Raw genomic sequence first — 25,036 nt, 5'->3', positions numbered from 1 at the left:
TATTTTCAGGCGTTGCCTAGTATTTGAAATAATTCAGTCAGATGAATCCCTACACAACAATAAAGGTTTCAGCTCTTTAACTTCACTAAAATCAACAAATGGAAGAATTGAAGAAATATGGATGTTTAAACATGACAAAATGGTGAATGTTGCACAGTGTGTAAAGTGGCCACTTAAACCAGCCAATGACAGGTCATAAACCCTGTAAATGCCTAGACTTCCAAATTCCCTTATTTTAGGTATTCTCCACCCCTGTTGTAATTTGTTAGACTTACAAATACATTTAATATTTGAAATTTGGATATTGTAATCACAGCTTTTTTTTTTATATAAAAAGAAATATTTGCGTTTTTATGATTTACCCAAATATTTAATTTTGAGGGCCATTTTCAACGAGTTGTAAATAACTCACTATTAGAAAATGGAATCAAGTTGGAGTAAAGTGGGATTCGAACCACAGACTTTTGGTCCGTGAGTCCGAGACACTAGCCACAGGACCACAACCCAATCGAACCCAATTTAAATAGTTAAGGAAAGATTTGGATTATAGAAAGTTTTATTATTAATTTTAAATATTATGTATTTTGTTTTCGAGTGATTTAGTGTTAGATAATTTGAGTCTAACCATTTTTTGACAAAGTTTAAGTCATTTTCAGCCTTTCCAAATACAATTTCCCATGAGTTTCCTTGAGATTTGAGCACAGTATTGTCAGCGAAGCTAATTATAAAGCCTATTTATAGATAAATTGCAAAGATCATTTATATAGATAAGAAACAAAATTGATCCAAGTATGCTTTCTTTACGCCACATGATATTTCAGTTACGTCACTAGATTTGCTAATAATCTTTACTATTTGCTTTCTGTTTTTCATATTACTTTGGAACAGTTCCAACTCCTTATTAAATTTTCCTATATTCCTAAGTTTTTCAAAAAGTGTGTCGTAATTAATAGTATCGAAAGCCTTGCATAAATCGAGGAAAATACCCATACATTTTTCTCCTTGGTCAAGTTTATCATTTATGTAGCTCGTTATTTTAGCTATTGCATCTGAAGTTGTGTTTTCTCTGAAGCCAAATTGTTTAGTAGATAATATGGAATTTTTTTCAAGATTGGTAATTAATTGTTGTTTTAAAACTTTTTACACTATTTTGGATAGGGTGTTTAATAAGGTTATTGGTCTATAATTTATTATTTAAATCTTATAACCCGCTTTGAATACTGGTACATTTGATCCTAGTTTTAGATTATCTAGGAATTTACCTTCTTTGATACATTTGTTTATTAAAAAGTTTATTAAAATATATCGCATATTTTAATGAAAAAATAAAATACGTAAATTTAGATACAACCGTATTTGACCAACGAACCGATGCGCACCGTCCTCGGAAAGGGGAAGCGAATTCGTAGAAGAGGAGTTTGTGGAAATAATATTTGTCCAAAAAAATCATAATTTACTCGATTTTTTTATTTGAATTTTTTTTTTTAAATCTTTGAAAAAATAAATTTTTGGAAAAATATTAGGTTTTTTAAAAACTTACTTTATGAGGAATGTGTTTATTATGATATAAAATCCCTAAGGGCGTTTATAAATACATAAATACCTATCTTAAGGCAAAATAATAAGCCTTACGCTTGAGGCGCCAGTCCAGGAATAAATAAATGCCTCATGTTTGACGAAAAAGTTGATTTCTAAAGCCACATCAACCAAATTACTTCTTAAAGTATGAAAACTTCGAGTTTCATTCTTACTTAGGATTTTGAATCAGTTAAAATAATGAAACTCTTGTATACACGGATTTTCATGGCAAGACTGCAAAATTTCAGAGGTACATTCCCCATGGTAAGCTTTAAAAATTTTTTTCTTAAAAGTCATTTAGAAAATAATAAAATAAAAATTGTGATCTCAAAATGTGGTAAATCCTTAATTTTTCGGACAAACAGTCCCTCCACAAACCCTTACCCATCTCCTACCCAGCCGCTTCTCTTGTCCGCGTCTGGCGCGTATCGTTTCGTTGGTCAAATACGTTTATATCGCCTTTTTTGTCAGGGAGGGGTAAGAGTTTGCGGAAGGGATGCTTGTCCGAGAAATTGTAGATTTACTCCATTTTGAAATCATAAATAAAAAAAATAAAATGACTTTTTGGAAAAATTTTATGATGAGGAACCATGAGGAATTTTCCTCTAAGGTTTCGCGGTCTTAGAAGGTTAGAAGGTTAGGTTAGGTCTTAGTTAGTTATAAGAGTACAACTCTACTTTATGGTCCCCTTTTTACAAAATTCATATAAATAATGTTGAAAGAGTCCAACGAAAAATTTTAAGATTCATTCACTGAATATTCCTATGGAACACATTAACTACATGTTTTCGTATTTTTTTTAAATATACCTTCTCTGGAGGATCACACGACAATAATTGACCTAATATTTTTGTATAAAATCATAAATTCTAAATTCGATTGTTGCAAACTCCTGGATGTAATAAATATTAATATACCAACACGTAGAGCTAGACAAAATACTTTATATTATTGTCACTCTTCTCAAACCAACTATCTTTGTCACTTCACCTATAACCTTTCCAGAAATTCTCCAGCAGCCTAGTGGACCACATGGTGACGATATCTACCTACTGTCTACAAAAGATTCTCTTCGGACATCTATCTCCCTTTGTTAACCATGGAGTTGATACAGTGCTTTATTTATTTAGTTTTTTATTGCTTAGTTCTTGGCATGAACACTTGACAAACTTACTACTATGCTCTATTTTTTATAAATTTATTGAAATCATTCTAACTTTGCTAGAATTCCACTCGACCATGCGCTTTGTAGCTGCACGATGATTGGTTATCTAGCTTTCATATACCAACTTAAAAATGCCTAAATTTTATAAATGGGGTCTAGAATTCCAATCGTCTATGCGCTTAGTAGCTGCAACTCCTTTTTATTATCATATAATTTTATTTTTTTTAGTATCATTAATACACTAAATTTATTTGTCAATTTTTTAAATGTGTAAATAGGGGCTAAATTTCTAACTGTCTATGCGCTCTGTAGCTGCAAGACGTCCTGTAATCTAGCTCCTATCTGTTATAATTTTTTATTGATCTTAATTGAAGACGAGGAACTAGAATCCCAACCGTCCATGCGCTCTGTAGCTGCAAGACGTACTGGGATATTTATTAATTGTACAGCGCCCTTGAGGTGATTTTCACAAAAATGGCGCTATATAAATTATCTAACTATATATATATAACGCATATACACAGACTAGGAAATGAACGTATCTCTCATATCGACATTTTTAACTCGAGTCTCTGTGAATTCAAACCATCCCTTCATAAATATTTTATGATGTTCTATAGTAACGATTAAGGATTTATTACAAAAGTTTCTTATGCCAACAACCTGGTGTTAACTCATTTTATATTCAAATAAACGGACTTTTTGAAATATCTTTTGTATGCTGACATACTTACTTTTATATGATGTAACAAAACGTTTTCAAAATTCTCGTCAAGGATTCTGGTTATATTTCAAACACAGAAATGCGTTATATATCCGCCCGGACAAGGATAAAATCATAAATAGGTTAAATCAGAATCGAGTTGTGGTCCCGTGGCTAGTTCTGTGGACTCGCGGATCATAGGTCCAAAATTCGAACCCGAACTTAATTTCCATTTTCTAATAGTGAGTTATTTACAACTCAAATGGCCTTAGAATTGAATTATTTGGGTGAATCACGAGGATGCGAATATTTTTTTTAATATGTAAAAATAATATAAAAACATATTTCATACGTTTAAGACATAAAAAAACATTTACAACGTAAATAAAAATATTAATATTAAAACCAATAAAATTGTCAATAAACTAATGAAATGCAAATCAAAATATATTATACGCAATAAAAGCTAATGAAAACGTGTATAATGTTATCGTAATATTTTCATTTTTTTTCTTTTAGGATTTTTATTTTTTTTTAATCATATAATTTGTATAAAAAATATGTTTTTTACGACCAAATTTAAACATTTGTACCAGCTCTATCTGCATACTAAGAAACAACTGAAATTTATTTCAACAGAGAGGGAAAACATTTGTGAGAAGGGAATATGGAATCTAGGCATTTACAGGGCTTAAGACCTGTCATTGGCTGGTTCAAGTGGTTACTTTTACACACTGTGTAACATTTACCACTTTGCCCATGTTTGAACATCCACATTTCCTTAACCCCTCCATCTGTTGACTTTTGAATGTTTTTGTATATTTGGATACGTGTATTTATGTGAATTGTTTGTGAAAATATTTTTTTTGAATAAAAAAAAACAGAGGCATTGAGGGGATCCTGAAGGGTGGGGACGACGTGTTGGCCTCTGTCCATACGTCCTCCTCCCCCTCCTTAATCTGCATAGAGTTTGTATTCCTTAGGAATATTTATAATAACTTTCCTCTAATCGCAGCTGACAGAGAGTCCCCCAGGACTCTATAACAGCTGCGGGTGGATGGTGGGCTTAAGGGTCTCCCCTCAATGTTGACTTTTGAAGTAAAAGAGCTCGACTTTCATGGCCTAGACGATCCTAGGCTTCCATATTCCCTTCTCTAAAATGTTTTCTCTCTGTGTCGAAATAAATTTAAATATAAATAACTCCCTAGGGGGGAAATCCAGCCAGTCTGCAAGCATTTGGACATAATTTTAGTAGAAATTATAACGGACTCAGTATTGATGTAGACATTTTTAACTGGACGTTGCATTTGTACAGAAAATTTCTTCGGGGTCGATTATTTGGGATAGTTGCTAAATGTGCATCTTGAGTGGTTTATGCTATGTATGTGTGCCGCATGTAATGTATATGTTTGTGTATGTTTTATATGTGCGTTCATGTGTGTGCGTGGATGGCTCGGAGTGTACATTCGGTATTTTTATTTATTTTAATTTATTACCTCCATGGAAAACGCAAATGTCAACAATTATTCTTTTCTCACTTAAAATTCTTATTTATTTTTTATTTTTTGTCACATTTAATGTTAATATCTTTTTAATTTATGAAAACTTAATTCGTATTTTTATGTTAAAAAAATAGTTTTAGTACTTGTTTTGTATGACTGTATGTTTTCTGAATAAAATAAAAAAAATAAAAAAATAAAAAAAATAATCAAACATTGTTGAATTTTTTAAAATTTAAATTAACCACGAATTTCGACTTATTATTCACCATTCACGAAAACCTAAGAACTGTAATTATTGTTCACCAATCTGTTTTTAGGCAAAATCCTGGTAAAATCCTTTAAATGCTTTTTTGCCTTTTCCAAATTCAACCAATTTAAATGATTCCTTTTTTATGTTTATTTTATTTAGGAAACCAACTGTTCCGCATACATATCATGCGCGGTCCGTCCATATAACAGATGGAACCAACGAATCGCTGAAAATTTGTAAAAAAAACTCCTAAACAATCAATATCAATTTTTTTTTATTTAATAAAATAAATAACTATAAAAATATTTTTTAATTGGTTTGTTGTTTTGATCGAAGCCATCTGAGATGGATTTGATGCTCATTCATCAATAACTTCCAAAAAATTGCGACAACCCCATCCCACAACCTTTCGACTGAGCGAACTTGTATAAAATACACCGCGCTCTGTCTGATTCTGGATTATGGAACTGCTTAAGTGTTTTAGTTTCTTTAAGGCGGGAATTTTACAAGTCCGCGCATGAGCAAATAGAGTTTTTTAATATCTGTGGAACCAATTCTAACAAACACATCCAAGTATATTTTCTATGTAATGTGACGGTTTAATAACAAATTTAGCATTTGAAATGGTTGACACGATGGTATTATAATATAAAAGTATGATATATGGCTATTGTTTTAATTATTTTATTTTTTAATTAATAATATTTATTTTAATTTCTCTGTTAGAAGTAGAAACTACGTATGTATGTACCTAGTGCTAAATAACTGCTTTCCTAATCGGAAACTTTATCGCACGCTCCTAATACATATTTATTTATTTATTTATTTACAGACATTGTCCATTTATACAAACAGTAAATATCAGATATTTATCATGGTAGATCGCACAAATAACAGGTTTCCACAAAAGGTAAATTTCAAAAATTAATTGTATATTCATAATGTCAACATGGACATTGAAAAATTTTTTTTTCATTAGTAATTTAAAAATTAAATTGTTGTGAAAACGCAATATATTTGAACTTGACAATTGTGACGTCAAGCTTTGTGACGACGTTCTGGTTAAATTTAAATGGTCACGAAAAAAGTCAAAATTCAACTGAATCGTGACGTACTTGAGGCCAATGCCATGAATTGAAAATCATAAATTTTAAAATGTTTATTTTGCTACTAAGAACAAAAAAATACTCGATGGTATTTCTTATTAATTTATAATTGTAAAAAAATCCAATTGTATTTCCCTATTGGCCTCGTGGTCTAATGGTCAGCGCGTTTGCCTACCATGCAAGAGGTCTCGGGTTCGATTCCCGACATGGTTGATATAAAGTATTTATTTAAAAGGTATTTTTACACTAGAATATTTCATAGTCCCTGGACTGGCACCTGAATCGTAAGCGGTAAAACTGATCATCTTACCTTCATGTAACAAAAATTATCAAGATACGCTGCAATTATTGCACCACTGCTGTGCTTTTTTGCACCATTAGGTGTGGAAAGGAAATGATGATGATAATCTCCTTCTTTTCCGTCATTTAAAAAACAATGAATTAATATTTCAAATATATTTATCATACTTTTAACAATACTGGCAAAAAAATTACATTTGATTACAAAAGACATATTTAAAAACGTACAAAAAATACGCAAGTAACAAAATAGGTAATACCCATTTTTGTTCGTCTGTACTTGTTCATAATGATATTGCTCACTAACGTTTTTCTCAATAGCATTTTTTTAAACATCGCTGTGAGATGTATTATTAAGAAATAATGCAACAAAATACATACGTATCTAACGATATATTACGTTTTTTTGTTCGTGTGTGTACACGAAGTGAACAAGTGTTTGTTCACGGTGGTATTAAACAAACGCATTTTATTTTTCTTTTTTAAAGTGAAGTTTATCTCAGTTGCTGAAAAATATTATATTTTAGAATTTTCGTAACATCGCAACATCTTCTAAAAAACATCATGTATCCAGGCGGCTAACGAATACAGTAAAAATCCTGAAAAGAAAATACAGTAAAGTTAAGTCTGCCTAGTAGTTTAGTGGTTGGTACATTCCCAGGTAAGGTCCCAGGTTTGATTCTTTGTAGGGTCGATAAGAAATACCGGGTATAAAAGTAATTTTTCACTGTTGCTGTCCTTGGACTGGCACTTAAAGCGTTATACTGATTATCTTATCTTCCGTGTAATTAAAATAATCAGAATACTCTATAGTTAGAGTGTTAATGCTGTGCGCTATGCAACACTGAGTGCGGACAGGAAAAATTGTTGTTATTACAAATTGTAAAAATGTTACATGTTTTTGTTCATGTACACTTCTTTATGATAGTATTTACTGCCTTGATCATCAATTTGATGTGATTTTTTCGTCTACTTTGTTTATTTTTGTGATTAGATAAACTCCATTTTAAGATCGTGATGTTTTCTGTTATCTCTTGTTTGTAGATCCATGACTTCTAAGTAATTTAGTTTTCCAGTATTTGTTCAATATAATATTTTCAAATGGTAGAAACCTCTTTACACATAGCCTTTACAAGAATACAGCTTGTTGAGTTTCATTTTGTCCCCTGCGCTCATTGCTACGCGCTGACCAATAGTTGCATTTGTTGCCTAAAAAAAACAAATATTACAGTTCAATGCAAGCAAATCCGTGGTGAAAAGTCAAGTTAGTACGTCGCGTCGATCATTCAGTTTATTAGTCAAATTTAAGTTGTGTATATTAAGGCTGTAGTTTGATTAAAGAATGGAAATCAAATGATTCTGCTATTTAAAACCCCGCCTATTAAAAATCGTGCAATTAAAAATCATTCTTAAAAGATTTATGTAGCTTTCGAAAATACATATAAAACCGAACCAAATATGCCAAATGTGAATAATTACCGAATATTCGGCGAATCTCTAGTGTAAAGCAAACGAAATAAATTTTACCTGGAGAGGGGTGATTGTTTTGTTTCCATCGATGCTGAAGGCGTATTGAGAATAATGAAGGACGCTACCATAGTCATATGTGACATTAAAGTTTGTAACTTCGTTCACCGAGTATTTGATGAAATTATTTTCCTTGCCTAAAAACACAATAATTTTAATATCTTTGTAAGTAGGAGCGTAGATTTTCACAGTGACTGTTTTTTTTTATTTTACTTTTACTGTTATCAATATGTGTCGTTTTTAGGTGATTCCATTTAAGTTGAATTCATTCCGACATTTCGGCTGCCATTGCAGGAGCCATCTTCTGGGTTAAGTGTATAATTTGTGCCGTGTCGCAATCGGCAGCAGACACAAACACCTAAATAACATAAACAATAACGACGGACTGAAATTAAACTCAATATGGTACCTGCTAAAATTTTTGCCCAATTGATCGAAACCCAGTCGTCTCGATTATGGGTGCTCTGCATGTGGTAAAAGCCGAGAGAGTGCAAGAGCTCGTGGACGATTATCCCATGAACAAAGCAACCAGCTTCTAAATTAAGAATCTGAGCTCCTTGGACCATTCCAATGGATGAATAACATCCTGTATTGTTTCCCTGCGAACATTTAGAAAAATAAATTCGTTGATAAATAAACTTATTGCATACCTATATTTTTTATTTTATTTAATTTTGTTCAGAAAACATACAGTCATACATAATAAGTATTAAAAACAAAAAAAAATTAACATGAAAAGGTCAATTCAGTTTTCATAAATTATGCAAAAGATATAAACATTAAATGTGACATAAAAATAAATAAATAAGAATTTTAAGTGAGAAAAGAATAATTGTTTACATTTGCGTTTTCAGTGGAGGTAATAAATAAAAATACATAAAAATACCGAATGCACACTCCGAGCCATCCACGCACACACACATGAACGCACATATAAAACACACTCAAACATATATACATTAAAATATTTGAGTTTGTCCAAATGTTCGTTGACAAAAGACTGGATTTCACCCCCTCTTCTTAGTTTCTCTCCCTGTTGTAATTTGTTGATCTTAATGACTCCCGAGGAACAAACTTCAAACATGGGAAAATGGTGAATGTTACACAGTGTGTAAAGTGGCCACTTAAACCAGCCAATGACAGGTCATAAGCCCTGTAAATGCCTAGACTTCCATATTCCCTTAGTTAAGGTATTCTCCATCCCTGTTGTAATTTGTTAAGTTTCATTAGGCCTAATGGGCCTGCCACCCACTCAACGAATGACATGGTAAGTAGCGAGGAAAGGAGGCAGAGACGTAGTGTGGCAACATTACTCGTCATGCCGCACGTCATGCTCCTTGTCGTGCCCACCGCCCCCAATTTTGTCGGTTTTTGAGCGCAAAACAAAGGACCGGCAATATGAGCGCAAGTGGCTGGCCACATAATTGCGCGGTTGCAGTGCGCATCGAGCGCTCACACAAGACGCAAGCGTCATTTTTAAACGATGTGTATCTCTTTGTATGACTTTTTTTTTTTACCATATACATAAGAGGTAAATCAGAGTATTAAAAAATAAAGGATAATAATATCAAAACGAAATACATATTAACAGTAAAAAAAGTAAACAAAAATCCACAAAGGCATGGCCTCTGTTCGTGGGTATACAAAAAATATTTATGAATTTTTGCTCCTATAATAAAAAAACAGATATCATATTTTTATGTAATATAATAGAAATAAATTTAAATACCATTGTGTCTTTCTACTTTGCTTTATAATAATTTTCTATGTAAACATACGTCCTCAAAATGCCCATTGGGCGTATAAATAAATAAATAAATAATAGATGTAATATATTATATATCTTACAATGCAATGGTTTAAAATGTGCATGTTTTGTAATCAAAAGGTTAATACCTGGGCCCTGATTACAATGAGAAGTTAACGTTTATCTTCAATTTTATCTACAAAGTAAAGTTAAGTTTTTAAAATGCCAATTGATCGTTTATACAAATGAATAAATAAATAACCAAACAACGACTGATAATTAAAGGTTGTTAAATGCTTATCTTTTCAGAAATAATATTGTTTAGATTAAGTGGTTTTCTGTGGATGGGTTAAGTTGTATTAGATAGGTATGTATTTAAGTTCGTATATGGAACTACCCACAGAGACTTGATATAGCGGAGAAAATTGTGTCTCGCGCTCTTACTGCAATTTGTCTTGGTAGACTAGCTTCTGAAATAGTATTCTTAATAGAAAAAAATACATAATAAAAGCATTATACTCACAACAATACTGATGTAATTTTTAGAAAATAACCTTTGACGAAATTTGACACAAGAGCTATTGGAGATATCGTTCATTGCTGCTTTGATCATTGTTTTTTGTGCTGCAGCTAAAAAAAAGTGTTTGGAAGTAACGTTCATAATGCTGTTATTATATCTTCAAAGACTGTGGTAAATATTCCCTTGTAACATCGTGTTACCACTAGTAAAAGAAAGATTATTCTATAGTTCAGACATTTAGAAGAAAAAAACACCGAGACAATCTGTTAAATAATTATTTTTACATAATTTGTGCGAATAAACATGTTATTTAGCCCTGTTATAGCAAAATAAATTAAAAATCACAACTACGCCGCTCATGTGACTGTCATCCACCAACTGAAGACTGAATCTGTTTTAGACAACACCCACCGCAGAACAGCGTCTCTGTCTTCTTTATTATGACTTATATCTTCATGCTCTCTCTTGTATAAGGTATATGTATAGATGTGTTGCTGAATTAGCGGACATTCATTCTTTGCGTAGCAAGGATAATTTTTTTTTAATTTTATTTATTTAACTTTTTGTACATAATGATTATTTGTACATTGGCGGGCTTATTGCCAAATGGCAATTTCTTCCAACCAACCAATAAAATAAAAGTTTAATTTTTATAATTCAAGTTACAGTACATATTCAATAGAAAAAAAAGATTAAAAATTTAAATATATATAAAAATAGAAATAAACGTATTTGTTTATAAATTACCTTAAATCGAAACTATTACTCAATGGGAAAAAGGAAAAAAGAGGAAAGAGGAAAGAGGAAAAAGGAAAGGAGGAGAGATTAAGGAAGAGAAAGGAGATGTTTCTTCAGACGTGATTTAAACAGAGATAATGTAGTAACATCTTTGATGGTGGATGGGAGATGATTCCACAGTCGAGCCGCATGGACACTATATGAGTTAGAGAAGAAAGAGGAATTGTGTATGGGTATTAAGAGAGCAAGATAATTACATAGTAAGAAGATAATTACATAGAATTAAGAATAGTCCAGAAACCGCATACGCACATCAAACAGAAGGCGACTCAACTACTCATAAATGAGTAGGTTTTCGTTTTGCCCCATTAGTTTCTTTGTAGACGTCGCTCAGTACGCAACACCTGATTTGAATTTGACTATGCCGTGTTGTGTCTTTTTAAAATGTAGAAATACTGCTAGGATCTTAAAGAAACAGGATGGCATTACATTTCATGTGTAATTAACAAACGAATGTTTAAGTAGCAAATGAATTACTTAAAAATCGAATTATTTTTCCATCTGTCAGATTGTCGAAGAAACAAAATGGAAATTTCGTTAGTATTGTCAGGGTAGAATTTTTTTTACCCTACTTTGCTCATTTAATAAAAAACCTAATGGAAATTAGACCTCGTATTAAACAACGCCGTGGGGGACATTTGAACGACATTATCTTTGTTACATCAAATATTATTTAACATTATCTAAAAATATCCGTTTTGTGTCAAATAAAATTTGTTTTATATTTTAAGTTCAATTTTCATAAATTCAATTGCTCTTATTAAATGACCCTTTATTTATCTAATATGTTGTGTCAATCAATGTTTCCGCATGCACAATAAAATTTAAGAGAAATTAACAGATTGTTTTTTTTTACCTTACATTTGTGTTATGATTAATTTTTTTTCCCATCAAGCAACATTTATTTATTTATTTATTTATGTATTTCACAGTTTTAAAATGTACAGAGTTTATTTGTTTCAGGTCTCAACTAGCTAGGAAATTCCTGTGTTTAGGAAGGACCTTTTTTTATGTGTTTTTTTTTATTTTTAATATCATTAAGTGATGCTTAATAAATTCAAAGAATAATGATAACATTAGAAAAAATCAATAAAAATATAAATTAGAAAACATGCAAGTAATAATAATAAAAATTGAATCATAAAAATAAATTTGAAAATATGCCATTAATAGTAAATACATGAGACATAATTACTATAAATTATAAAACATACCGATAATAATAAAAATTGAACCACAAATACACATTATAAAATATAAAATTAGTAATAAAAAAATTAATCAAAAATATAAATTGGAAAACATACCGATAATAATAAAAATTTAAGCTTAAATACAAATTTGAAAATATATCGTTAGTAATTAAAAATTGAAGAACAAAAATAAGTTACAGAATAAACCATTTATAATTTTAAAAAATTAAGATACGTGTAAAATACTAGTATTAAAAAGAAAAATTAATATTACATTACCCGGCGACTTAACGTATGCGCGCGGCGAAAGTGTGTCTAAGTGGGGGAATTATTGGACACAGTTCGATGTATTCAAATATGATTCTACGCTCCTTCAGGACTATTCTTAATTCTTGGATAAATATTTTTTTTGGATTAACATTTCGCAGAGTTATACAAATTTTACTTTCAAGAGAAATTAAATAATACGAATTCATAATTTTAAAAATAAAAGAGATATGTCAAGTCTTGTATCCTATGTCGACCAGTGTGACATCACAGCCACACAAGATTGTGATTTTGATTTTTTTAAATTAAAAATAGTGAAGCAATAAAATGAGAGAAGGTTATAAAATTTTTGACTTACTAAAACTTGAACTTATCACGTATCGAACCACCTTGTTAGTCCAAAGTCGGGCAGTATTAAGAATGGCATTATTCATTCCTGAAACATCGTTCACTCGGGATTCTATCTGCTCTGGAGTCAGAACAATGTCTCCTTCAAACTTTCCACTTCTTTCCCAAAGATTCTGCTTCTCAGCCAATACTTTGTTTAGCGGTGCTGGAAACATACAAAAAACGATCTTAATTAAAGTATTATGTCAATGAAGAAATTCAATGCTACGATAAATTGTATGAAAAAATGATTTCTGACATGCGATAAAAATTAAAGCATTTAATTGAATGCCGAAGTTTTGATAAAAATTCATTGCTTAAAAACGTCATAGGTTCTATCAAATAGTTGTTTAGGATAGCCAATCAATTATGCGTTGAACAATATTTTGGCCTCCGTGGTGTAGCGGTCAAGACTCACACACGGAAGGTTCCGGGTTCGATTCCCGGTGTGAACACAAAAAAAATAAAATGTGATTTTTCTCAAGCCTGGGTTTCTGTGATGTAATTCACCACTGTAATTAGGCCTCCTGGCCTGTTGTGGTGCAAATTTTTTTTTATATATTTTGAGTTTGTCCAAATTTTTGTAGACAAGGACGGGATTCAACTAAATCTAATGATTCAACTAAATCCACCTGTAGCTCAATCACAAATAATTATCGACGTGCTAATAAGCGACGCGATAACAATTTCTCACCATGGTTGTTTATCGTATTCACAATGGAACACAATGCAACATCCGTGAACACCTAATATTAAGTGTCGAAATATTTACGTTTCGCGACGTATAATCCTGCTGCGCAATCACATATTTTATTTTATTTAATTAACATAAATGGCAAATCTGCCTTTTACAAACATTTATAATATTAACATATTTTGCTTGATATTTATTTTTTAAAACATGAATTTTAAAAACAAGATTAAAAAAAAAAAAAAAACAAAAATTGTAAAAGATGTATATTTTTTAAAAAATAACCTAAAAATTATACAGCATATTCGGTAGAAAGTTTTAATAATAAAACATTATACTGTTAAACAACAAGAAAATCATAAGTACTGTTTCACACAGCTAGGCAAAGTGAACAAAAAACTGTAAATGAAATGCATGAATAAATAAATATAATTACCATCTTTGAAAAAGTTCAAAAGGTTTGTTCTATAGGAACAATACCCTACACTAAATATATCAGATACGTGGGAATAACTATTGCCGAGTTCATGAAGTATATTTAATACGGCATTACAAACATACACTGTCCATGAATTGTTGCTACAAAACGGTGGCACCTGTCTAGTCATTCTTCCAGGCACCCTAAAGTTGATGAGAGATAAAAGTTCAGGGCAATCACATATTGAATTTACAATTTTAAATAAATTTAAAACGTCTATAATTTTTCTTCTACATATTTCAATTTACCGGTGTAATTATGGAAAATATTCCAAAACTGCTATTTTTATTTATTTGTTTATTATTTATCACTTGCATTTTTGAAAAATTAATAAAATAAAATAAAATAAAATAAAAATAAAATATATGGTTATTTTTTTTTTTAAATTGATAAAAAAACAATAACAAATTTACAGATATGATTTAAAGCCGTAACGATCAGTAATACACTTGTAGGGGTTTAATTCGAAACCGCTACTATGCATGATCACTATTTAAGATCAACAAAATCACTAAAGAAATGAATTTTTCTTTTAAGTTCAATGTGCACATTCAACTTAAAATTATTAGTATTTTTGCGTCCTGTTATACCACGCACAAGGTACATATTGAACATAAAAGAAATTGTATTTTTGCTGGTTAAGTTGGTCTTCCGAAAAACAGTGATCATGGACAGTGGCGATTTTGCATTTAACTACAAGTGTATTACTGATCTTTCCGGCTTTTAATTACATCTATAAATTCATTGTTTTTTAAAATCTCAAACAACGTTATATAAGTTACGTTATTACTTCAAAAGGTTAACTTACGTGTGGCTTTTCCATTTACAGACGCAATCAAGAAATTTCGATAGCTTTCCGGATTCTTTGCTATATTAAGTTCTACAGGGTATACGCAAGATACCCCAAACAGCAGGAAGACAAAAACACTAAGGCAAGACATCTTTAATCTGAAAATAAAATAAACAGAACAATAAGGATATGTAAATAAAACTACTTAATAAAACTAGTCCGGGTAGCAGTATCAGCTTAACTAATTTATTCGGATTTGGATTTGATAATTGGAATTTGTTCCACGGTACACCAAATAAAAATGCCTTAAAAGGGAAATTTACCTTAACAATATGCATAAAAGAAATCATAGTGAAAGTAACAATTTTTTTTTAATCAACATATGTCAAAAGGTGGTTATTATTTTAATGGTCAGAAGGATGCAATTGATTTTAAGGAATAATTCTGTCAATACGCGGTTCTCAATTATATTACTTGGGTTTAAAATCTTGTCCTTATATTGCTTTTTCAAATTTAAAATACTACCTATACCTGTTATACTTTCTTTGTTTTCTGCTGCAACATGTCAATGTTTTTATACTTTTAAACTACTTTTAATTACTTATATTGTATATGTATATAAAATCAATATATTTCTGCTCTTACTATGTGTCATTAATTTTAAAGGTGTTTTTAAATTGACTTAAATTAATTTTCTTATTTAAAGATTCTTTAAAGATTCGTCTCATCGTTTCTTTGAATCCCTTAAAATATTTTTGTGTATATTTATGTTTTTCCTTATTAAAAAAATGTTATTCTTATTTTATTTTTACATCTGAGCATGTTTTTCATTCTTTATTTTAATTCATAACTTTTAATTACTTTTACAAATTTTCTTAATTTTTTTTACCTTAATTTTAATTTTGAAATAACTTCTATTTATGTTTTTTTTCCCCTCTTTTTAATTAATAACCTTACATTTAATTACTCTATAATATGGAAACTTCGCTGGTCCATAAGATTTAAGTCAAACTGTGTAAAATATAAAACTTAGTAACTGTACTGTATGTTTCCTAAATAAAAGAAAATAAAAAAAAAAATATATAAAAAAATAATAATAAAAATAATAAAAAAAATATTAAAAAAATATAAGAGTTTAGGCCAGAGCGTTCTTGATAATTTCACATCGATCGATAAGATGGTTGATAGTTTTCCTGATAGAGAAAGTTCGCATACTACGATTACAGATAAATATATGTGAAATGGATTTGCAAAAATTAGTTTTAGTTTCTAAACAAACATGGATATTGTGAATAAATGTTTTCATAAATAACTTCAAAAAATAAATTATAAAAAAATGTGTCCTCAGAAAAACACATGTTGTGCGGCATTGATAATTGAGACGTCAATATTCGTGACGATGATCTATAAAAAAATTAATGGTTTTAAAAGATTTGCAAAATTTACATGTATCGTGACGCCCTTTTTTGCGAGTTTTAAAAATTATATATTATTTTAAAAATGCTTCTAATAAGTAATAAAAAAAAAAATCTACTCGACAGTATTTCATGGATCCTAATTAAAAAATTTTAATTGTAAAAAAAAGTGAAATTTACCTATTATTATATTCACTACACATTGTCACATACATACTTATACTCACCCCCACATACACATAAACGCACACCTGTATACATTAATCTCTAAGATGAACTATAATATCACTGATACACTACTCAAACACTTAGCATAAATATTATTATGTTGCAATAAACGTTATACTCATAAACTCTATCCAGTGGCGTGCGTTCCATATAAGCTCATAAACAGTGCCTACCCTTCTAAAATTTTACTAAAACAATAACTGGCTATATTTCTTCCCTAGGGAGTTACTCATATTTACATTTATTTCAACAGAGAGGGAAAACATTTTTGAGAAGGGTATATGGAAGTCTAGGCATTTACAGGGCTTATGACTTGTCATTGATTGGTTTAAGTGACCACTTTACAAACATTGTTCAATTAACTACCTGGTAAAAGAAGAAGTTTAAAAATTGAAAAATGGTTTTCAGGCGTTGCCTAGTAGGTGATTTGGTTCAGCCGGATGAGTCACACCCGCGTGATAAAGGTTCCAGCTCTTTTAAATCACAAAAGTCAACAAATGGAAGAGTTGAGGAAATGTGGATGTTTAAACATGGACAGAATGGTGAATGTTACACAGTGTGTAAAGTGGCCACTTAAACCAGCCAACGACAGGTCATAAGCCCTGTCTAGACTTCCATATACCCTTCTCAAAAATGTTTTCCCTCTCTGTTAAAATAAATTTTTAAAAATAAAAAGTTAGATAAACGAATACAATTAAAACATGATATTCATCTTTTAGAATATTACACTACCATTAAAACATAATATTTATTTTTATTTGAAATGCAACAAATATGCAGGAGTCAATCAATTCTTAGTCTCAACTAACTTACCATCGTATTAAGGACACGCAGAAAAGAAATCACACATTCCTTGTATGTAAACAATTTATTATCAAATCATTCAATCGACTTATGAAAAACTGCTGATACGAGCGGATGTAAAATCGCTAAGTAACACGGAATTTGTACACAGCCTCAAAATCTTGTCAAGAAATAAAATGAACACTCGACAATAAATGAAAACATTCTCAGTTACAATATGCAGTTCATACGATGCAATTACAAAATAAAGTTTGGACAGAATAGTCAGTTCATTCAGTGAGTTCCAACATGTAGCCCAGTTCAGTGTTCAGTGATTCAATATAAAAAGTCAGTTTAGTAGGAATTGCTAATATTATATACAAACTTAAAAATTATTTTAAAAAGGTAATTTTACAAATATTTTTTCAAAATTTAACGAATAATAAAATTAAACTGTTATAAAATTATTGACCAAATATAATTTATTTTTCAAGTATTAAAATTATCGACTTACCTTTAGAACTGATGAAATATCTATGATTTTTGTAAAGCCGTTTCATCCTATTTATATACAAAAACACATGTTATATAAAAATAAAAAATGCTTTCAAAATATTTAACCTTTTCGTTCATAATTTGTTTATTGAAAATAATTTCACGAAAAATTCATTAGATAAGTTTGATATTGTTAATATTTTAAACATTAACTTTGTAGTCAAACATTTTACTTAATGTTATTAAATATTTGTATTTAACTACTTGCCGAATTTTCTATGTCTACCAGTTTCGAGACGTACCCGTCTCTTTATCAGGACACCAATTAAACCAACATGCAAACCCTCTTAACACCTTCTCCATATTTGTTACACAAAAAATATAAAACCAACACGACATGCATTTTAATAAGCACATGCACTGATAAGATAAACATGCACTGATTAAATTATGAAAATATTGTTTGAGAAATTTATATTTGTTTAATATGTTGTTTGAGACATAAATGAAAAAAGGTAGAGGGGATGGAGGGAGGGGGTGAACTTAATAGGTTTAGGGTGATCATTACAGTGGAACATCCTATAAATGACTATATTGAAGGTATGTTTGATTGTTGATCAAAGGAACATTATATTTCAAAGTTTTCCTAATTTAAAATATTTCCATATTATTTACTTTTAACCCTTCAGCCAATGATCATTGGCTACGAAGTTAGCTACAGATTACAGCAATACAATGGACCTTAGGTACTTGGGTTGAAAATTGCAAGCGAAACCGTCCGTCACACGTTTGCTGTTAAACTTATAACCAAAATAAAACAATAATAAAATTAAACGCTTTTGTTCTATGAAATAGAGCTTAAGGACTTAAAGAATTATTCTGAGGTTTATATACTTATTGTAATATAAGATAAATTAAGAATGAAATAAAAAATAATAATACTGTGGCGTTCGATTTTGGGGTAGGCTGCACGTAAAATATTAGTATTAGTAGTTTTAAAACGCAGTATTTTTTTTCTAGGGTGATCAACTTACCTTCTTTGCAAAAAATAAAACAAAATTTGCTGCAATAAGAGTGTAAATGCAGTTCCTTATGCGCCACTAGATGTGGATATGGAAACGATGATAATGTTTGTTAATATTATATAATTATTTTTTTTTGTAAATTTAGATCCCAGAGGGTTAAAAGGTAAGTAATTAAAAAAATATTTTTCCAAACTCATGATTTATGACTATTGGAGCAATATTGTATTATTTAGGGACATTTTTTACCATTCAAAATTGTTTAATTTATTGTTGACGTCTTTTACTAAAAAAACATGAAAAAGTTTATATGGGTCGTATAAAATGAATTTTTAAAATATTTTTTTGGACCTGTGCTATAACATACTGTTGACATCTTTTAAAAAAGAAATAAATATTTGTTGCAACAGAGAGGTAGAACATTTTTGAGAAGGGAATATAGAAGTCTAGGCATTTACAGTGCTTATTGGGCCTGCCACACACTCGACGAGTGGCATGGGAAGTAGCGAGGAAAGGAGGCAGAGACGTAGTGTGGCAACATAACTCAACATGCCGCACGTCATTCTCGTCGTCGTGCCCACCGCTACCTATTTTGTCAGTCGTTTGAGCGCGAGTCAAAGGACCGGCAATATGAGCGCGAGTGGCCAGCCACATAATCGCGCGGTCGCAGTACGCATCGAATGCTTACAAGAGACGCACGCGTCATTTTTGAAAAATGTATATTTTTTTGTATGACATTGATATAATTAGCTATACTTAAATCCATGGCGCGCACGCTGCCACAGTTTCATCGTTCATTGTAAAGAAAGACCAATGACAAGTGCAGAGCGGCGATTGATTGCGCGAGTAGAGCAGTGGGAGAGAGAGAATAGAGAGTGTGGGCAGAGAGAGCAACAGCGGGCAAGAGAACGGCAGCGCGAGGAGCAAAGTAATGAGCAGCGCAAAAAACATATAAGAAACATTGGCTGGTTTAAGTGGCCACTTTTCACACTGTGTAACATTCACCATTCTGCTTATATTTGAACAGCTACATTCCTTTGATTCTGTTTTGAAGTTACGACGTTTGTGAAGTTAAAGAGCTGAAACCTTTATTGTTGAGATTCTTTTGATTGAATTATATCACCTACATACTAGCGAATGACGTAAATGTCTAGACTTCCATATTCCCACCTAAATAAAAAATTACTTGTTTGTTACAACAAATTTAGATCAAAATAGAAAAGTTTATTTTCAAATCTGATTTAATGACGTGAAAAATAATGAAAACGAATACATTGTATCTATTTCTTATTAATGTTATTATTATTGTACTTCTATCTACACCCAATAGTGCATAGGGCACTGCAACACCAAACTACGCTAATCTCTATCATCAATTTCATAAAGGTGAGATTATCTTACGCAACTATGAAGTGTTACAACTTGCCTACCACATACCGTATCTAAGGACATAAGTCTCCTTGGCAGTGCCCACAAACACGGAAAATTTACTCGTTGTCGAACGAGAAAAGCTGCCCGAAGGAGCTCTCTGTAATTTGTAAACCTTTGCATCTTTGCGCTGAAAGAAATTAATCCAGAAGTACATTATATGTACTTCATTGGATGGAGAAAAGGGGAAAGTGAATTATTTACTATCTTTGATTAAATTGATTGGACATAATCAATTCGCCATAATGATTACAAAACTTTTTTTTTTCATTGAAATTATTTTTGGAAGCCCCCAGATCTGTGTATCCGACAAGATCCATAACAGGGCCACGGATAGTAGCGAGAAGCTCTTTTCAGTTATCATAAACAGGGGAAAAGGGACAAGACCACAGGATGTGTTTAGAAGATTGATTAGGATATCCGCAGCAGCACAAAGGGGAATCAACAATATTGAAAACAAATAATTTGTCATTAAATTTAGCATGACCTGACAAAAACTGGGTAGTCCAGTGATCAGGAATAACCCAAAAAGATTTAAAGAACTGACAGATTGGAGGAAAAAAAATAAAAGTAGCCCTCCCCGAAGGGAAGATTTCCATCGCAATTGCCAAGCATCAAGAATAGCATTTAAAGACATTTTTTAATATTCGATTGAGTCATTCCTTCAGTTAGGAGTAGGCGGACGCCACAAATAATAGAAGAACGCTTTCTTTTTAGGTGAAAATTTGCAGATCGTCGCTGAACCTCCAGATCCAAAGGAAACAAGCCCGTTAGAACCAGGAGAGCATCCGTCGAGCATGTCCTATATGGTCTAGCAAGAGCCAGAAGAGGTTGCCTTTGTCCGCCTAAAATAATTCACATCGGTGTGACCAACAGCTAGCTGCATAGCATACGATGCCTAAGAAAATGGATTTATGAAGTGTTACAGCAAAAAAACATATTTTAGAAAATGAATCAACAATAACGCAATTTTTTTTCTGGGTTTTCATGCCGTGTGTCATTTGTACCCTTTTCTAAGGTATACATCAGGCAGACTGATAGAAAAAAAATCCTTAGTTCGTAAAGATCACAAAAAGACAGATTGTGCAAAAGTCATTGGAGGGGAAGGGGGTAGCACAAGATTTTTAAAAATCTGGGAAAAAACTCTCCCCCGGACGCCAGTTAGCCCGCGACCCACATGTTGTAAAGCACTGGCCTGTTCAAATAAACCAACCTTAATAATTAACGCTGAAATGCGGTCAAAAACGTTGGATTAGAAAACGAACGACACACGGCATAATAACTCAGAAAAACTCATTGTGCAAACAACACTCTAAAAGTTGGGTGTCATAATTTCGCAGAATCTCACCATCATCAATAAAGGTTTTGGGGTACGAAAATTCACAGATTTTTATTATATTTCTGCATACCCTTTATCAGTCACGTTTTTTTTATAGTCAGCGCGTTTGCCTACCATCAATTTTTTTTATTCTATGGTAGGCGAATCAGGAACTTCTCAGTATTTGGTCCAGTGAAGAGGAAATCACTTAAAACTCTTCAGCAGAAGCCGGCCTTTTGACAGTCATCAAAAGGCTTTCCGTTCCACTAGAAGAGTGTTCGGCAGTTTATTTATTTATTTAAAACTTCAAGAACAAATAATAAGTACTTTTGCGGACTTATTGCTAAAAGCAATATCTTCCAGCCAACCAAAAAACAGATTGGTTGAAAGAAGAGATTGGTCAAAATTTCGTACTAAAAAACCATAAATATATATCAAAAGATGCATACATGTGTTAAAAAAAAAAAAAAACCTGATTAATTAAAAATTACAGCATTTTTTTAATTGGGAGCTAAAACTCTCACATATTAGCATGAATAAAAAAAATTAAAGTACACACCAGTTTGACATAAACTACTTGACTAAAATTGAGACCTTAAAAATTGTGCACAAAATAACACTGGGAAACATACAAGACGACGACATAATATTAGTCAAAAATGCTGACATACATAAATATAACGGCGGCCTCCGTGGTGTAGTGGTCAAGACGCTTGACTCACGCACGGAAGGTTCCGGGTTCGATTCCCGGTGAGAACGCAAAAATTAAAATGTGATTTTTCTCAAGCCTGGGTGCTCTGTGATGTAATTCACCACTGTAATTAGGCCTCCTGGCCTGTTGTGGTGCAAAAAAAAAATGTAAAAAAATGTAAAAAAAATGTAAAAATAACACCAGACAACAAAAACACTATCATATTGAAAAAGCAAAGACAAACACAGGACAGTCAAAAATACTACATAATGGACTTAAACACTACAACGACCTACCTTACTACTTGAAACTACTTTTACTGGAGACAAATTTAAAATCAATCTGGAAAAGCACATGATGACTGAACTAACTAGACTAGACGAGACATAAAATGACTAGACAATATTAAATTTCTAATGTAACCCTAACGGGTTTTTAAAAATTATGAATAAATAAAAAAAAGTAAAAAAAAAAATGTTACACATATTAATAATTAGGAATGAGGGATCGGATTATCAGTTTGGAAGGAGAGAGAAAGAGGAACCAATGAAAAGAAAAAAGGGATAAAAAATTGTATTTGAGAAAAAAAAAGCAGTAATAACTCAGGAAGTTCAGGATTCTGGGCATATATAGAAGGTGCATTTTTTATATGAAGAGGTAGCTCATTCTAAAGTCTAGCAGGTGGGGCGGAAAAAAAATAGCGGAAAAATGATGTGCTATGTCAAGGAATGGAAAGTGTTCACTCCTGAGAAGAGCGAAGCTAAAGACAATGATCAGAAAGGTAAATTAAATTCGCAGCAAGATATATTTTGGAGCGCAAGCGTAGTAAAGAATATTACAAAGAAGTGAGAGAGATTGAAAGTTTATGCGCTGATAAAAATGAATAAGTTTTGTGCCCCACTTCGGTTTATTTTACCGATTTTCTACACTAACTTGACCATGTAAGGTACTACCTTTCGTGCGAGTTCTTTGTGAAGTATCACCGATCCGGTATCACATAGGTCTTCACCCAGACTCCTGCATCGGATGCAAGTAACTCATGAACCCACCGTGACCCATGAGGATTTGGGTTTGCTCAAAGCCAACACTCTGCATTCACGCAACTTGGGTTAAGGCTCTTCTAAGGCATTCGTAACTAACATTTAAGTTCGAGAAGGAACGAAGCAGCCTCCTATATTGAGCGATTTGAGGGTGCGGCGGTGGACGTGGCTTGGACACATGTTGCGGATACCTTAGACGTTTATGAGAGCGTAAACCCAAGTTACCTCCTCTAAACACCTGCGGGCTCCCGCCGGCGCCGTAGGCGTATGTGCAATAATTAGGATAAATCTCGCGCATAGCAATAAAACTTTTAACTCTTTGAAATCACAAATATCAACGAGTGGAGGGATTAAACCTCAAACTTTTGATCTGCGGGTCGAAACATAACCACAGGACCACAACCCGTTCTGTTATTTTAGAATCATTTATTCCGGGTAAAAACATAAAATTACGATATCAAAGCATTGTAAAATGACAAATAAAACATCACGCCGTTTCCCCGTAGGGGTGGGCAGAGAGGATAGAACGCCATATCACTCTATCTTTGCATACAGACCTCGCTTCCTCTACATTCATACATCTTCTCATGCACGCACGCCGATTATTCCTACTTTTGACACGTCCACCTTCAAGTATTTGATGGACTTCTCGGTTTCCCGGTCTTTCCAACCCTAGTAAACATACTTCCCAGATACACAAATTCTTCTACCTGATTTAGAAAATCTCCGTTCACACTAATCTCACATTTAATTATATTTTCATCCCTTTCAAAACCCATCACTTTCGACTTATCAACATTCATAAGCAAACCGCTTTTCTTGCATACATCGTAGACTTTTGTTACCAAGAATTGCAGGTCTTCTTTGCTGCTAGCAAGAAGCACGGCATCATCCATAAAATTTTACGATATTCAAGCATTGTAAAAAATGATGTTATGCAAAAATGTACAATTCGAAATGTGTAATAATTATATTTTCAGCCTTGACGTAATTTATTTATATATTCAATAAATACAATACACAATTTTATTATGGCACAATATTTTTTATTGGGTCCTGACTTGTCGAAAAATTCCATGTTAAGTCGAGACTCTTCTATACTTAAGAGTTATTTTTTATTTGTGGTTTATTAAGTTAGTTCATCTTAGAAACGAATTTTTTATCAAAATTTCTCAAGAACATATTTTTCAAATTAATTTTTAATATTTCAATACTTTATATTTCTTTTATTTCTTCAGATTACTAATTGTACAGTACTTACTATCACACAATCCTTTGTACAATGAGTACAAAGTCTATTTTTACGCAACAAGCCCACGGGAAAAGTTATATTTGTACGCAACAAACTATTAGAAGGAAGTGGTGTTTCGGAAAAAAACTTAAAACGTTTGAATAAATCTAAAGCATGCAATGAAAAAATGAATTGAATTGCTTTTCTAATCAGTTTTACTTAAATTTTATGTCAAATAAAAATAATTATTGGTAGAACTATTTTTTAAAGCACCCTTGAAGTATTACATAACGGAAATGGCGCTATATAATTTATCCATAACAATAATAATACTCACTCATACATCGCAAAATGATTATCTTCCACCTCTCTTTCACCGTTAT

At 31.7% G+C, this 25,036-nt stretch overlaps 1 protein-coding gene across 3 annotated transcripts; it reads right to left on the bottom strand.

The window, feature by feature from the left end:
• Nucleotides 1-6,751: 6,751 nt before the first annotated feature.
• Nucleotides 6,752-24,898, bottom strand: LOC148281077 (zinc metalloproteinase nas-4-like). 3 transcript variants are annotated; one of them, XM_088227347.1, is made up of 8 exons: nt 24,443-24,898; nt 17,943-17,989; nt 15,021-15,160; nt 13,015-13,209; nt 10,402-10,508; nt 8,541-8,730; nt 8,132-8,268; nt 6,752-7,813 (listed from the first exon to the last, which is right to left on the bottom strand). In XM_088227347.1, exons 3-8 carry the CDS (start codon nt 15,151-15,153, stop codon nt 7,721-7,723), a joined length of 855 nt encoding a protein of 284 aa, XP_088083473.1. In that variant the 5' UTR covers nt 15,154-15,160; nt 17,943-17,989; nt 24,443-24,898; the 3' UTR covers nt 6,752-7,720. The 3 variants fall into 3 exon arrangements, with proteins under 3 accessions (XP_088083473.1, XP_088083472.1, XP_088083470.1); XM_088227346.1 differs by lacking the exons at nt 17,943-17,989; nt 24,443-24,898 and adding an exon at nt 16,645-16,740; XM_088227344.1 differs by lacking the exons at nt 17,943-17,989; nt 24,443-24,898 and adding an exon at nt 16,598-16,729.
• Between the last annotated feature and the right edge of the window lie 138 nt (nt 24,899-25,036).

Source organism: Micrasema longulum, unplaced genomic scaffold, assembly GCF_059751315.1.
Source record: "Micrasema longulum isolate JH-2025_06_02 unplaced genomic scaffold, ASM5975131v1 h1tg000500l, whole genome shotgun sequence".
Lineage (NCBI taxonomy): Eukaryota > Metazoa > Arthropoda > Insecta > Trichoptera > Brachycentridae > Micrasema > Micrasema longulum.
The sequence above is the reverse complement of the archived record's forward strand: the minus strand, read 5'-3'. Positions and strand labels throughout refer to the sequence as shown.